The 16,598-nt window shown below is 46.2% G+C and overlaps 1 protein-coding gene across 1 annotated transcript in view; it reads left to right on the top strand.

The window, feature by feature from the left end:
- Nucleotides 1-295: 295 nt before the first annotated feature.
- The window catches only part of clcn1b (chloride channel, voltage-sensitive 1b), a 45,617-nt gene continuing 29,314 nt past the window's right edge, over nucleotides 296-16,598 (top strand). Inside the window, exon 1 of the mRNA XM_083640055.1 lies at nucleotides 296-355. Within this exon, the coding sequence (XP_083496181.1) occupies nucleotides 311-355 (45 nt within the window). The 5' untranslated portion in view covers nucleotides 296-310. The remainder of the gene's footprint in view (nucleotides 356-16,598) is intronic.

Raw genomic sequence — 16,598 nt, forward strand, 5'->3', positions numbered from 1 at the left:
TTTGTCCGCCCGTCTCGTCTGTATTCCTCTCTGTCTGTCTGTCTGTCCGTCTGTCCGTCAGTCCTGCTGCCGAGCTGGATGGCTCTCTGCCTCTGGATCATCTGGAGAAGATCGAGTCTGGGAAAGACACCATTTGATGGACGGGATGTGTGCGTTTGACAATGTGTTTGTGTGAGGCTAAGATGATGTTTGTGTTTTGATTTTCCTTGAGCTGGTCAATACGTGTATGTAGCCGAGTGTGTGGTGGTGGTGTTGCCCACGCCGTTGGAAATGCTGGGGTGTCCAGCGGGGTTATTTTTGGGTCCGTGACATGGCTGCAGATGAAAGGAAGGCTCTGAGATACCAACAGACACTGGTAGGTCTTTCCCGATCTTCCTCTGTCTCTGCCTGCCTGTCTGTCCTTCAACATCCTGTCCTTCCCATTCTATCTATCAAAATGTCTCTTCTTTCCCGTCTCCTTTCACACACACACCGCCTCTGACTTGTCCCTGTAATATCCAGCTATCCACCTGCCACTTCCTCTCTCTTCCATCAATTACTGTTCCTCACTACTCCGTTACTTTCACTGTTTTCTTCCACCGTTACTTCCTGGTCATTCAGTATGTGTGTTAATCCAGTGCATCTTTTAGACCAGTGGTTCCCAACTGTTTCCGTCTTATGTACCGCTTGAGCTGTTTGGCCATGCCAATAGTCCCCCCTCACTCATGCGTACCAAGAAAACACTGTGGCTGCGATGAATCCACAGACGTTCAAGTAAATCCATTCATCATATAATTGTTTGGGGTTGGGGTCTCTTTTTTCCTGTGGTCACCCGGCTCTCCCCTAAAACCTGAATCTGGAGCGACAGCAACTGGACATTTGAGCCATTTGTCCATGTTTGCTAACTAGTTGGATGGCAAACAGTTTTGACATGCGTGAACGTGACCTCTTTACAGAGACATGTAACAGTTGACACCTACCGGGGGGGAGCTAGTTGCGGCGCACACATACTATTTTAGCAATGGGCTTATATTAGAAGGAAGTAATGGGCTTATGAAATGACTTGAATTTTTTTTTAATAATTTTGTAAATAAATTGTAATTCCCAAACTTTCCATGTTCGCCCTGAAAGCTGTTCAAGTACCCCGAGGGGTATATATATATACCCCTCGTTGGGAATCAGTAGTCAGCTAGTTGTCTGCTGTCTTTCATGCTTTCCTACTTTGGCACGTAGATTTGTCCTATTGCCCTTGTGTCGGATCGCTGCTGGTCATCCTTACTATCTGACACCTTGTCATCTTCACTCCTCCTCCATTCCACTTTCCTCTTGAACAGTATTTGTGAAGTCTCACGTCATGTCAAGTTTATTTGTGTAGCCGTGAATCACAGTGACAGTCTCCAAGGGCTTCACGGGCTGCACATTTATGAAACGCTAAATGAAAATGCGTCCCAGTAACGGATAGATTTTTTTTTTTTTTTTTTAACATACCATTACCATTCATTTCCAATGTGTTGCGTGTTTTCTGTTTTCTTGCATTTCCCATTAATTTCTTTTCTTTTCTTTTGTCCTGATTCTCCCAGTACAATGGGTGTTCTCACTGTTTTTCTTTGGTGACCCCTTCTATCTACCACTGTACCCCTCCTCAAGCTTCAGCCTTGTAAAGCAGTTGCTGTTTTCATCTGTTGGTGGATATAAATACCTATATACAGGAAACCTGAGCAGACAGGTTAGATGTAGGCTACATGTTGAGAGATGAACTCATGTCACTGTATCCACCGGTTCATCTGTTTAAAAGCTCATCCAGAACGACGGCCATTCCTCCAAGTATCATCATGATCTTGTCTTGTGGCGTCTGCCTTGGACGCCATTGACTTTTTCCTGGTACCATGAAAACACACCTGCTCTGTAGGAATTAACCACAGACAACACGTGGGATTTTTTTGCCCCAGCACTCAGTTTGATGCGTTGTGTGTTGACATTCTATCATGCAGAACTTGGCCAGGATTCAAAATGACCCCTTTGCCACAGAGTTGAATGTGAATTATAAGCAGAGGCAATGACAGATTGGTAAACGAGGGACTGTTTTAGAGCAAGCCGAGTGTCTACATGCGTTGAAGCAGATCAGTGTGTTTGTGAGCCGCACTGAGAAAGCAAGGAGAGGTGAGAGCATGTCAGCACCGTTCCCCTTTAAGTCCTTCTCTTCCTGGGAGAAGATGGATGATTGCCCAAAGCCAAATCCCCCCCGGCACTTACCCCCTTACCCCCCTTACCTCATCCCCGGCCCTTATGGAGCCTCTAAGGAGCCGCGGGCAGATATCAATCAAACCTCTCCATTAATGACACTACAAGTTTAATGTGTCTCTGCTGAAGTTGCTTAGACACACATCTCAGGTGTGAGAGCAGTGACTGTGTGTGTGTGTGTGTGTGTGTGCGTGTGTGTGTGTGCGTGTGTGCGTGTGTGTGTGCGTGTGTGTGTGTGCGTGCGTGCGTGCGAGGGAGGAAATGAGTGTTGTGAGCTGAGGAGTGTGCATAGACCTGTTAATACACTGTCCTAATAGAATGTATTCATCGATCAGGTGTAGGATATGACAGTGCATCATTTCATAAAGGTGTAGCCAGATGAAGCTCGGCAGACACACACTGGGCCTGTGAGTGTTATTACACAGACACACACTGGTCCTGTGAGTGTTATTACACAGACACACACTGGTCCTGTGAGTGTTATTACACAGACACACACTGGGCCTGTGAGTGTTATTACACAGACACACACTGGTCCTGTGAGTGTTATTACACAGACACACTGGTCCTCTGAGTGTTATTACACAGACACACACTGGGCCTGTGAGTGTTATTACACAGACACACACTGGGCCTGTGAATGTTATTACACAGACACACACTGGTCCTGTGAGTGTTATTACACAGACACACTGGTCCTGTGAGTGTTATTACACAGACACACTGGTCCTGTGAGTGTTATTACACAGACACACACTGGTCCTGTGAGTGTTATTACACAGACACACGCTGGTCCTGTGAGTGTTATTACACAGACACACGCTGGTCCTGTGAGTGTTATTACACAGACACACGCTGGTCCTGTGAGTGTTATTACACAGACACACGCTGGTCCTGTGAGTGTTATTACACAGACACACGCTGGTCCTGTGAGTGTTATTACACAGACACACGCTGGTCCTGTGAGTGTTATTACACAGACACACACTGGTCCTGTGAGTGTTATTACACAGACACACACTGGTCCTGTGAGTGTTATTACACAGACACACGCTGGTCCTGTGAGTGTTATTACACAGACACACGCTGGTCCTGTGAGTGTTATTACACAGACACACACTGGTCCTGTGAGTGTTATTACACAGACACACACTGGGCCTGTGAGTGTTATTACACAGACACACGCTGGTCCTGTAAGTGTTATTACACAGACACACACTGGTCCTGTAAGTGTTATTACACAGACACACACTGGTCCTGTAAGTGTTATTACACAGACACACACTGGGCCTGTGAGTGTTATTACACAGACACACGCTGGTCCTGTAAGTGTTATTACACAGACACACACTGGTCCTGTGAGTGTTATTACACAGACACACACTGGTCCTGTAAGTGTTATTACACAGACACACGCTGGTCCTGTAAGTGTTATTACACAGACACACGCTGGTCCTGTGAGTGTTATTACACAGACACACGCTGGTCCTGTAAGTGTTATTACACAGACACACGCTGGTCCTGTAAGTGTTATTACACAGACACACACTGGTCCTGTGAGTGTTATTACACAGACACACGCTGGTCCTGTGAGTGTTATTACACAGACACACGCTGGTCCTGTAAGTGTTATTACACAGACACACACTGGGCCTGTGAGTGTTATTACACAGACACACGCTGGTCCTGTAAGTGTTATTACACAGACACACGCTGGTCCTGTGAGTGTTATTACACAGACACATGCTGGTCCTGTGAGTGTTATTACACAGACACACACTGGTCCTGTGAGTGTTATTACACAGACACACACTGGGCCTGTGAGTGTTATTACACAGACACACGCTGGTCCTGTAAGTGTTATTACACAGACACACGCTGGTCCTGTGAGTGTTATTACACAGACACACACTGGGCCTGTGAGTGTTATTACACAGACACACGCTGGTCCTGTAAGTGTTATTACACAGACACACGCTGGTCCTGTAAGTGTTATTACACAGACACACGCTGGGCCTGTGAGTGTTATTACACAGACACACGCTGGTCCTGTGAGTGTTATTACACAGACACACACTGGTCCTGTGAGTGTTATTACACAGACACACACTGGGCCTGTGAGTGTTATTACACAGACACACGCTGGTCCTGTAAGTGTTATTACACAGACACACGCTGGTCCTGTGAGTGTTATTACACAGACACACGCTGGTCCTGTAAGTGTTATTACACAGACACACGCTGGTCCTGTAAGTGTTATTACACAGACACACACTGGTCCTGTGAGTGTTATTACACAGACACACGCTGGTCCTGTGAGTGTTATTACACAGACACACGCTGGTCCTGTGAGTGTTATTACACAGACACACGCTGGTCCTGTGAGTGTTATTACACAGACACACACTGGTCCTGTGAGTGTTATTACACAGACACACACTGGTCCTGTGAGTGTTATTACACAGACACACACTGGTCCTGTGAGTGTTATTACACAGACACACACTGGGCCTATGAGTGTTATTACACAGACACACGCTGGTCCTGTGAGTGTTATTACACAGACACACACTGGTCCTGTGAGTGTTATTACACAGACACACACTGGTCCTGTGAGTGTTATTACACAGACACACACTGGGCCTGTGAGTGTTATTACACAGACACACGCTGGTCCTGTAAGTGTTATTACACAGACACACGCTGGTCCTGTGAGTGTTATTACACAGACACACACTGGTCCTGTGAGTGTTATTACACAGACACACACTGGGCCTGTGAGTGTTATTACACAGACACACGCTGGTCCTGTAAGTGTTATTACACAGACACACACTGGGCCTGTGAGTGTTATTACACAGACACACACTGGGCCTGTGAGTGTTATTACACAGACACACACTGGGCCTGTGAGTGTTATTACACAGACACACGCTGGTCCTGTAAGTGTTATTACACAGACACACGCTGGTCCTGTGAGTGTTATTACACAGACACACGCTGGTCCTGTAAGTGTTATTACACAGACACACGCTGGTCCTGTAAGTGTTATTACACAGACACACGCTGGTCCTGTAAGTGTTATTACACAGACACACGCTGGTCCTGTAAGTGTTATTACACAGACACACACTGGTCCTGTAAGTGTTATTACACAGACACACACTGGTCCTGTGAGTGTTATTACACAGACACACGCTGGTCCTGTAAGTGTTATTACACAGACACACGCTGGTCCTGTAAGTGTTATTACACAGACACACACTGGTCCTGTGAGTGTTATTACACAGACACACGCTGGTCCTGTGAGTGTTATTACACAGACACACGCTGGTCCTGTGAGTGTTATTACACAGACACACGCTGGTCCTGTGAGTGTTATTACACAGACACACACTGGGCCTGTGAGTGTTATTACACAGACACACACTGGGCCTGTGAGTGTTATTACACAGACACACACTGGTCCTGTGAGTGTTATTACACAGACACACACTGGTCCTGTGAGTGTTATTACACAGACACACACTGGGCCTGTGAGTGTTATTACACAGACACACACTGGGCCTGTGAGTGTTATTACACAGACACACACTGGGCCTATGAGTGTTATTACACAGACACACACTGGTCCTGTGAGTGTTATTACACAGACACACACTGGGCCTGTGAGTGTTATTACACAGACACACACTGGGCCTATGAGTGTTATTACACAGACACACACTGGTCCTGTGAGTGTTATTACACAGACACACACTGGGCCTGTGAGTGTTATTACACAGACACACGCTGGGCCTGTAAGTGTTATTACACAGACACACACTGGTCCTGTGAGTGTTATTACACAGACACACGCTGGTCCTGTAAGTGTTATTCCACAGACACACACTGGTCCTGTGAGTGTTATTACACAGACACACACTGGTCCTGTGAGTGTTATTACACAGACACACTGGGCCTGTGAGTGTTATTACACAGACACACACTGGGCCTGTGAGTGTTATTACACAGACACACGCTGGTCCTGTAAGTGTTATTACACAGACACACGCTGGTCCTGTGAGTGTTATTACACAGACACACACTGGTCCTGTGAGTGTTATTACACAGACACACACTGGTCCTGTGAGTGTTATTACACAGACACACGCTGGTCCTGTGAGTGTTATTACACAGACACACACTGGTCCTGTGAGTGTTATTACACAGACACACACTGGGCCTGTGAGTGTTATTACACAGACACACGCTGGTCCTGTGAGTGTTATTACACAGACACACACTGGTCCTGTGAGTGTTATTACACAGACACACACTGGTCCTGTGAGTGTTATTACACAGACACACACTGGGCCTGTGAGTGTTATTACACAGACACACGCTGGGCCTGTGAGTGTTATTACACAGACACACGCTGGTCCTGTGAGTGTTATTACACAGACACACTGGGCCTGTGAGTGTTATTACACAGACACACGCTGGTCCTGTAAGTGTTATTACACAGACACACGCTGGTCCTGTGAGTGTTATTACACAGACACACACTGGGCCTGTGAGTGTTATTACACAGACACACACTGGGCCTGTGAGTGTTATTACACAGACACACACTGGGCCTGTGAGTGTTATTACACAGACACACACTGGGCCTGTGAGTGTTATTACACAGACACACACTGGGCCTGTGAGTGTTATTACACAGACACACTGGGCCTGTGAGTGTTATTACACAGACACACACTGGGCCTGTGAGTGTTATTACACAGACACACACTGGGCCTGTGAGTGTTATTACACAGACACACACTGGGCCTGTGAGTGTTATTACACAGACACACGCTGGTCCTGTGAGTGTTATTACACAGACACACTGGGCCTGTGAGTGTTATTACACAGACACACGCTGGTCCTGTGAGTGTTATTACACAGACACACGCTGGTCCTGTGAGTGTTATTACACAGACACACTGGGCCTGTGAGTGTTATTACACAGACACACACTGGTCCTGTGAGTGTTATTACACAGACACACGCTGGTCCTGTGAGTGTTATTACACAGACACACTGGGCCTGTGAGTGTTATTACACAGACACACGCTGGTCCTGTAAGTGTTATTACACAGACACACGCTGGTCCTGTGAGTGTTATTACACAGACACACGCTGGTCCTGTGAGTGTTATTACACAGACACACGCTGGTCCTGTGAGTGTTATTACACAGACACACGCTGGTCCTGTGAGTGTTATTACACAGACACACGCTGGGCCTGTGAGTGTTATTACACAGACACACACTGGTCCTGTAAGTGTTATTACACAGACACACGCTGGTCCTGTGAGTGTTATTACACAGACACACGCTGGTCCTGTGAGTGTTATTACACAGACACACACTGGTCCTGTAAGTGTTATTACACAGACACACGCTGGTCCTGTGAGTGTTATTACACAGACACACGCTGGTCCTGTGAGTGTTATTACACAGACACACGCTGGGCCTGTGAGTGTTATTACACAGACACACACTGGGCCTGTGAGTGTTATTATTGGGCGCCTACCTTGTTAGTGTTAGTGCAGTTCTGTTAATCACTTCCAGGTCACACAGCTGTGTTTGACCCCTGACCTTAACAGAGAGGAAGTGACCTCTGCGGACTCGGGTCAGGCTGACAGACACACTCTGGCAGGGTGGTCAGGAGGACGGAGATAGAGGCGTGTGTGTGTGTGTGTGTGTGTGTGTGTGTCTATACATTATGCACACATGTGTTTGTTCTTGCTTTCATACAACTGGTTGTATGTTGCTTACTTATTGGATGTGGCAAAAATCAGGTTGAGATGAGGAGACAGAGGAGGGGGAAAATCTGAGCATGTCAACAGCAATGAAATGGATCTTTGGAGACTCAGATGTTATAGCCTCCTTAAGGGTTCGTGTTCATCTGCCAAAACTCTTACCGAGAGGAATGCCTGCGATGTAGAGCGATTAAGCCATTAAATTTCATACGATAATCGCAGTTCTGTTACAGAAGTGTACTATAATGTAATAGCCAAACGATTAGCTACCAGATCGATAGTTACAGGATGAGCAGCTTGCTAGGATTGCAGACCTGTCAGTGTTATTGTGTTGTGTTAAGTTTAAAACCCTCCATCTGTCTGCACAACAGGCCTCCCCAGAGAGATGGGCTGAAAGAGACAGACAAACAGCGTGAGAGAGAGAGGTGCAGAGAAGTGTGTCAGTGAACATTGGGTCACACTGGTGCTAAATTTATCCACGAGTAAGGTTTCACCTCGGGGGTGGGGGTTGGATGGATGGGGACATGGGGTGGTGAGAGGGAAAGTTAGGGGGAAGAGAGAGAAGAGGGAAAGGTGAAAGGGTGGACGCAGCTCTTAAGTCATAGGTGAGACTGCTTGGAAAAGGAAGCAAAACTTGAGAAGCCGTCATTGGGTCCAAGAATGTAAAAAAATCTGTTTTTCAGTTCTCAAGCCAGTTACAGGTTTGTAGCTGGGTATTCGTAGGGGGACCGAAAGGGGCTGCACAATTAATCTGAAAAAATAAAATTAACTGCAATATGAACTTCTTAATTTTACAAATCGTAAGAGACTGCAATATCTTAGTAGAGCAGTGGCTGCTCAAAACATGGTTTTCTGGTGCTGAGCCCAATGTCACTGGCCTATCAATTGAATTGATTTGCATTATTAAAAAAATCAAATAAAAAATACTTTCATTGTAGGGATACTCCACTTTTTGGGAAGTTTAGCTCATTTGCCACATTCCCCCCACATAACCAAGATACACCATGCCTTACCGGCACTGGCCGCACAGTTTACAGTGAGCTACAGTTGTGAAGTTACAGTAGTATCGCCATAGAATGGAGGCTAATCGTACAGCTGTTAAAAATCTGCTAAAACACACATCGCACGGCGCCAAAATACATATTCTGCTTCAGGTACTCAGCACATGATGAAATATTCATCCAAAATGCATATAATTGGTCTTTTTAGGGGAAAAGAGGTAGCCGGCACTACTTTCCAAACATGGCCGCCGACCTCTTTTACCCTCCATTCTATGGCGATACTAACTAACTTCACGACTGTAGCTTGGTATCTTGGTTATGTGGGAGGATGTGGCAAATGAGCTAAACTCCCGAAAAGGTGGAGTATCCCTTTAAACACAGCAACATCTGATTTTCTTTTTATTAAAAACGTTGACTGAAATATTGAAATATCTGTCTGTATACTGTATTGCAATTTATATAGCAATTGTAATATTCAGCAAAATGCATAAATGTATTTAATAGGGACAGATACAGCATACATAGACATTGTAGGACAATTTTCCAATGTAATTGCAGAAGAGACGACAGTCAGTCAAGGTTGTCCTAAGTATCGATAGTATCGATAACTATCAATACTAAAGACTTTAAACGGATACGCGCAACAGGTATTGACCGTATCAATAGTATCAATAATACAAATTTTAAATGCATATAATACTCATTTGCAACAGTGTCAATACCAGCAGTGCTTTATCTTATTGAAAAATCAAACATACTATTTTCCCCTCCCTATCATTGGTGGGTATCTGTTGCCCTAACAAGCTAAAAGTGTTGTGATAAGCTGATGACTAGGGCAAGGGTAGTCTCGCTGGCCAGCCTCCTCTCCCTTCCCTCCGAGTAGTCTGGCGCCACAGGTCTCCATAGTGGGATTGCGATGGGCGGCGCTTAGCGGCAGTGCCCTTGGAAAATAGTTTCCAACAATCCAATTTACCGTTTTCAGCGTGTAGCAACGAGCTAGCGTGTAGGTTTCTGCTGTTAACTTGCTGCTAGCTAGTTAGCGTTGTTGTTTTCACTTAGGCGGCACTATTTACAGCGACACACAGGGAGGAGGGAGCGGAAGCCGCTCTGATTGACATGGTCGGAGCCAATGACTGAGAGTTTGTAATCAGCCGGGAGCGCACATCCGGCTGCAGTCCAGCACCTGAATTCACTAAATGGGTCTCACCCTGGGACCATGCAGGCTCTAAACCATACTACTACTACTCATTATATCAGGACCCAGCAGAAACAGAACCGTGACCCATTTTATGTCTCACATACAGTTTAAGAACCTCGACACTAAACGAAGCGCAAAGCAGCATTATGCTTTGCATGCTGAAGAAGGCACACAACATAGTCCTAGTTCCAAATGCTAAGTCAGCACGGTGTGTCCATGCTGCTGCTGATAACATTTATGATCCAGGCCTCACTGACTGGAATCTGCTGGATTGGCTGGCGGACTGGGCATCCAGACCACTGAATTAAGAGCTGCTGACAACTTATTGTTAAGCCTCAAGTGTGTCTGCATTAACCTCTACTCCTTTCCCTCTACTGTACTGTACTGTAGTGTATCGGCCATACCTGTCAGTCACTGGGGTCTATAGTGTGTCAGCCTCCCTGAAAGGAGGTAGGTAGCGGGTACAGTCTGTCTGCATATCGTACTGGGGGCTTTTGAACGACAGAAAAGGACAGATGTAAGACAAAGATATGGAGAGTTACAGTATATTAGGGAGGGAACAAGTGGGAGGCAACACTGACCCGCAGACGAACGGGGGGAAGATGAGGCAGCGCATCAACACTTTTGAGACAGTTCTGAATATAGATCAGATTTTGGTAAGGTATACTGACTTGATTATTGTAAGGTATACTATCTTGATTATTTAAGTTTTTTTCTCCTACTGTTAAGAGTGATGAGTGCATTGAGAGGCCAAGGTGATGTTAATGATGTACTCAATATGTTTTTCATCTCTGGTTATTATTACTGCTACTATTTCTAGTGCTATTCTTAATTCGTTGACTTTTTAGATGCTTAGATTTGGTTTGAGGTTAAATGTACATTTTGTAATCTAACAGTAAATATAAACCAGTTTTGATAAAAGTGACTGAAGAGGCCTACTGTACATGTTTGTTCTTTTGTTTGTTTTTCCTGAATTATTTGGTTTAAATTTGAATTTGAATTGCGGCTTCAAATGCAGAACTGGATTTCTAAAGTGACTTTGGATGTTGTGCATATATATAACTCAATAATGTACTTAAATCAGTCAATCTCAGTTACAGTATCTAGAAGTTTACACATGACTTGTTTTATTTTCCACTCATGGTGGTACTAATATTCTTTAATTAGAACATGACAGCTTGAATAGTGTTTGGACTAGGCATGGACATGCTATTGTGCTGGTTAATTAGTGTATGCATAAGGAGATGAGTGCTTTTGGAATGCATTTGTGTGTGTGTGTGTGTGTGTGTGTGTGTGTGTGTGTGTGTGTGTGTGTGTGTGTGTGTGTGTGTGTGTGTGTGTGTGTGTGTGTGCGCGTGTGTGCGCATATGTGTGTGTGCGTGCGTGTGTGTGTGGTGGAGTATGGTTGGAGGGGTGTATGGTGGGGTGGGGGGGGGTCCTAATCTCCCTATCTGTCTGTCCGTCAGTGAGTGGGTCAGATTTTATCATTAACCTTGTGCTACAGGACAAGGCTACATTGTTGTAAGGCTTGACCACATACACACACATGCATTCGCTTATCATGTTTATTACCCCCCCCCCCCCCACACACACACACACACACACACACACGTACACACTTATCATGCCTAAGGACCCACAAAAAAACACTGGGATATTTATGAATATGCTATGCCCACTCTCTCCCTCTCATAAGGGACAGAGGAATGTGTTATTATTTTTTTAATTAACTCTCAATGTCACACTGCCCTTCACCCTCTGCATCTATTAGCGGCTCTCACTATGCCCGAGTCTCCCTCTCTCTGTCTAAGCCTCTCTCTCTCTCTCTCTCTCTCTCTCTCACCTCTTGATATTCTGTTATATGCAGTAGTCGATTTGTACACACATTTCAAGGGGGATGGTGGGGTCTTATGGAGACAAACAATTTGATAGTGAGGGGGAAGACAGCATGGAGGGTAGGGGACCAGCTGCCTTTTGTTGTAAACAGCACAAAGGTAATTCTATATTCAAAAGACATGCAAGTTAGGGATGTTAGGTATCAGATAGTCCTGCCAATGCTGTTAACCAAGGGGCACTGTTCTCAGAATAGGAGTTACTCCCCAGGCGCTGCACTGTGGCTGCCCACTGTTTTTAAGTAGTTAGGATGGGGCAAATACAGAGGACAAATTTCCCCAGGGTGATCAATAAAGTGTAACTTCACATAACGTAATAGTCATGGCACTTTTATCTTATCCAAACTTTAAATGTATCGTTCATATTCAATTAGCTCCGCCCTTTTTTAGGCTTCGCTATACTGGAGATATCCCCACGCGATCCTTATCATTGGTCCACCAACCACTGACACGCCCCCTTACAGGCATTGCACCTTTATGTGCGCAAACGGTGTTTAATCCCACACCTGACCATAGCTCACCCCCCACAATCTTCACCGAGTCGTAGAGACAAGTCTACAAGCAAGATGAGCGACAACCAGCGAGATGCAGCCGGTGACGGAGCCTCTTCTAGCGGCGCCCGTCCCAAGCTGATCCATGGCCGCTTCCCTCCCGGCGTCCAAACCTGTCAGGAATGCCGGTCTGGTTACATCAATGCAGATGACATGCATCACAAATGCTTTGTGTGTCTGGGACCGCGCTACGCGGAGCTCGCTCTTCATCCCCCGCAGGTGGCCTGTCGCTACTGCAGAGAGCTGTTGTATGAGGAGCTTCATCGGCGTGTGCTCCCACCACCGTGACACTCCCGCCACCGCGACACTCCCGCCACCGCGACACTCCCGCCACCGCGACACTCCCGCCACCGCGGCACTCCCGCCACCGCGGCACTCCCGCCAATTTTAGTATAGCCTACTAAATTGGAACGATACAGAGAAGACTGGCGTGCGGTCTTGCATCGTTCCAATTTTAGTATAGCCTACTAAATTGGAATGATACAGAGAAGACTGGCATGCGGTCGTGTATCGTTCCAATTTAGTAGGCTATACTAAAATTGGAACGATACACTGGCCAGCCGGCAGGAAAGTATCCCGGGACTTGACCAGACTTGGTGACCGAGATCACGAATGAGGTAATTTGATCCCTGGGAGACTCCAGGGAACAGCCTGGGAGGAAATATCAGTCTGGTGGTTGTTGCGGGATGAGATTATGAAGATATGTTGCGAAAACGGGAATAAAACTGGCTATTTAGATGCAGGAAAGACAGGCTGCCACTTGGCCCCCTCGGAGCTCCATTTTAGGACTGGCTTGGACGCTATTGATCTCAAAACAACGCTAGGACGGCCAGAAACGCTGCCGAGATCGCTGGGTGAGTCGTCAGATCATAATTAATGTGAGGAGAGGGGTCCAGGTTAAAAAAAAACGAAATTCTCCTTTAACACATCCAAATGGCTGCTGTGAAAGGGTCCCCAGACAAAATAATATCCTCAAGGTTCTGCTGTGCTATCAACCCCCCCCCCCCCATCCCCCAAAATAAATCATCCATGTCAATGCAGGTGCGTGTGGCCCCTCACAGACCCCCCCCCCCCCTCCCTCCCCCCACTGCCCTTGGAATTGATGAAAACTCCAGATTTGCTATTTCCCCTAAAATGATGACAAATCAATGATAAGTGTCTACACATGATTACATGATATCTTTGTGCCATGAAGGGGGATGAAAGGCGGATGGTGGTGTTACAAAGGGGATGGCTTTTGACAACTTATATTTCAAGGGGGATGGCATCCTCTCGTATCCCTCCTCAAGTCGACTCCTGGTTCTATGTATGACCTTATGGAGGCTGACTCATAGTGCAGACTGCTGGTTCTATGTATGACCTTATGGAGGCTGACTCATAGTGCAGACTGCTGGTTCTATGTATGACCTTATGGAGGCTGACTCATAGTGCAGACTGCTGGTTCTATGTATGACCTTATGGAGGCTGACTCATAGTGCAGACTGCTGGTTCTATGTATGACCTTATGGAGGCAGACTCAGTGCAGACTGCTGGTTCTATGTATGACCTTATGGAGGCTGACTCATAGTGCAGACTGCTGGTTCTATGTATGACCTTATGGAGGCTGACTCATAGTGCAGACTGCTGGTTATATGTATGACCTTATGGAGGCTGACTCATAGTGCAGACTGCTGGTTCTATGTATGACCTTATGGAGGCTGACTCATAGTGCAGACTGCTGGTTCTATGTATGACCTTATGGAGGCAGACTCAGTGCAGACTGCTGGTTCTATGTATGACCTTATGGAGGCTGACTCATAGTGCAGACTGCTGGTTCTATGTATGACCTTATGGAGGCTGACTCATAGTGCAGACTGCTGGTTCTATGTATGACCTTATGGAGGCTGACTCATAGTGCAGACTGCTGGTTCTATGTATGACCTTATGGAGGCAGACTCAGTGCAGACTGCTGGTTCTATGTATGACCTTATGGAGGCTGACTCATAGTGCAGACTGCTGGTTCTATGTATGACCTTATGGAGGCTGACTGATAGTGCAGACTGCTGGTTCTATGTATGACCTTATGGAGGCTGACTCATAGTGCAGACTGCTGGTTCTATGTATGACCTTATGGAGGCTGACTGATAGTGCAGACTGCTGGTTCTATGTATGACCTTATGGAGGCTGACTGATAGTGCAGACTGCTGGTTCTATGTATGACCTTATGGAGGCTGACTGATAGTGCAGACTGCTGGTTCTATGTATGACCTTATGGAGGCTGACTGATAGTGCAGACTGCTGGTTCTATGTATGACCTTATGGAGGCTGACTCATAGTGCAGACTGCTGGTTCTATGTATGACCTTATGGAGGCTGACTGATAGTGCAGACTGCTGGTTCTATGTATGACCTTATGTAGGCTGACTCATAGTGCAGACTGCTGGTTATACAGTATGTATGACCTTATGGAGGCTGACTCATAGTGCAGACTGCTGGTTCTATGTATGACCTTATGGAGGCTGACTCATAGTGCAGACTGCTGGTTCTATGTATTACCTTATGGAGGCTGACTCATAGTGCAGATACCCACATGAATACAAAGCCCTTGACACCTCATTAACATAATGTAACACAGACATGATATTTATAACCCTCCAAAAAAAGGGCATCTATGGGATGATTTTCACTTTGCATTTAGGTGGTTAAGTGAACCTCTTATGCAGAGCTGCTTCACTTCCTACACCGTCATTACATATGACTAATAATAAGGGGTGCAAAGTGTCAGAAACGTACAGTAGAGCCTGACTACCTTCATGTGACCATAGAAAGATTATGTTACAGAGAAGAAGACTTAGTGCCGGGAATGAAAGCAATAGGGGAATCTTTTGATGGGAGCAAATTGGTGTGAGTAGAGGAGGAAGATGCCGGCGAGAGATGCGATTCAGTAGGGGGGGGAAGGGGGGGGGAGAGAGTGGTTAGTGGGAAGGTCGTTCCACTGTTGAGGAGCCAAATGACGACGACAGCAGCAGCAGCGACACTCAAAAGCGTGTGATAGTTGAGTAAAATGGTGGTTGCTGATCATCACCCGTGGGACACACAAGGTCACAGCTGACACAGGGTAAACACAAATTGAGAGATGGAGCCAGAGCAAAGCTACCAGGAGTGAATGTCTCTAAGCTTTCAATGTCTCTCTCACGCTGCCTGTCTCTCTCTCTCTCTCTCTGTCTCTCTCTCTCTCACTCTCTCTCTCTGTCTCTCTCTCTCTCTCTCTCTCTCTCTCTCTGTCAATTTCAATGAGCTTTATTGGCATGAAAAGACTGTGGTTATGCTGCCAAAGCAAACAAATATTAACAATAATACAACAATAAAACTAGAAATACCGCATCGCAGAGGTATGCCTCCGCCATGCACAAATACCTTGAAGCCCACAGCGCACTGGTGTGGCCATTCAGCCTTATGGCACTTTAGGCAATGTTTGGGAGTACTGTACCTCAACAACACGGCTAATCATTTTCAACATGGAAAATGGTCCTACCCTTACCTCAAAACCACCCACATCCCCCCTACCCACCCCTCCAACCCCAACTCTCTATGAATCACCCACATCTCCAGACATCCCCCCAACCCACCCCTCGAATCCCGACTCTCTATGACCTTTGTATCCCTTTTCGGCAGTCCCACCCCCTTCCTTGAGCCACTCTCTCTAGCCACCCCTCAAACCCCGACCCTCTACGACCTTCCTATCCCTAGCTATGGCCCCTTTCCCCTTTTCCTTTTACCTTTGCCCACCAAAATCTAACCAGTTCATCCTTGAGTCCAAGTGACGTTTGAGCCAAATTTGGAGCAATTCCATCAAGGCGTTCCTGAGATATTACGTTAACGAGAATTGGACGGGCGGGCGGACAAATATATACTGTATACATATACACACACACACACACACACACACACACACACACACACACAT

Source organism: Poromitra crassiceps (assembly GCF_964638095.1).
Source record: "Poromitra crassiceps genome assembly, chromosome: 1".
Taxonomy (NCBI): domain Eukaryota; kingdom Metazoa; phylum Chordata; class Actinopteri; order Beryciformes; family Melamphaidae; genus Poromitra; species Poromitra crassiceps.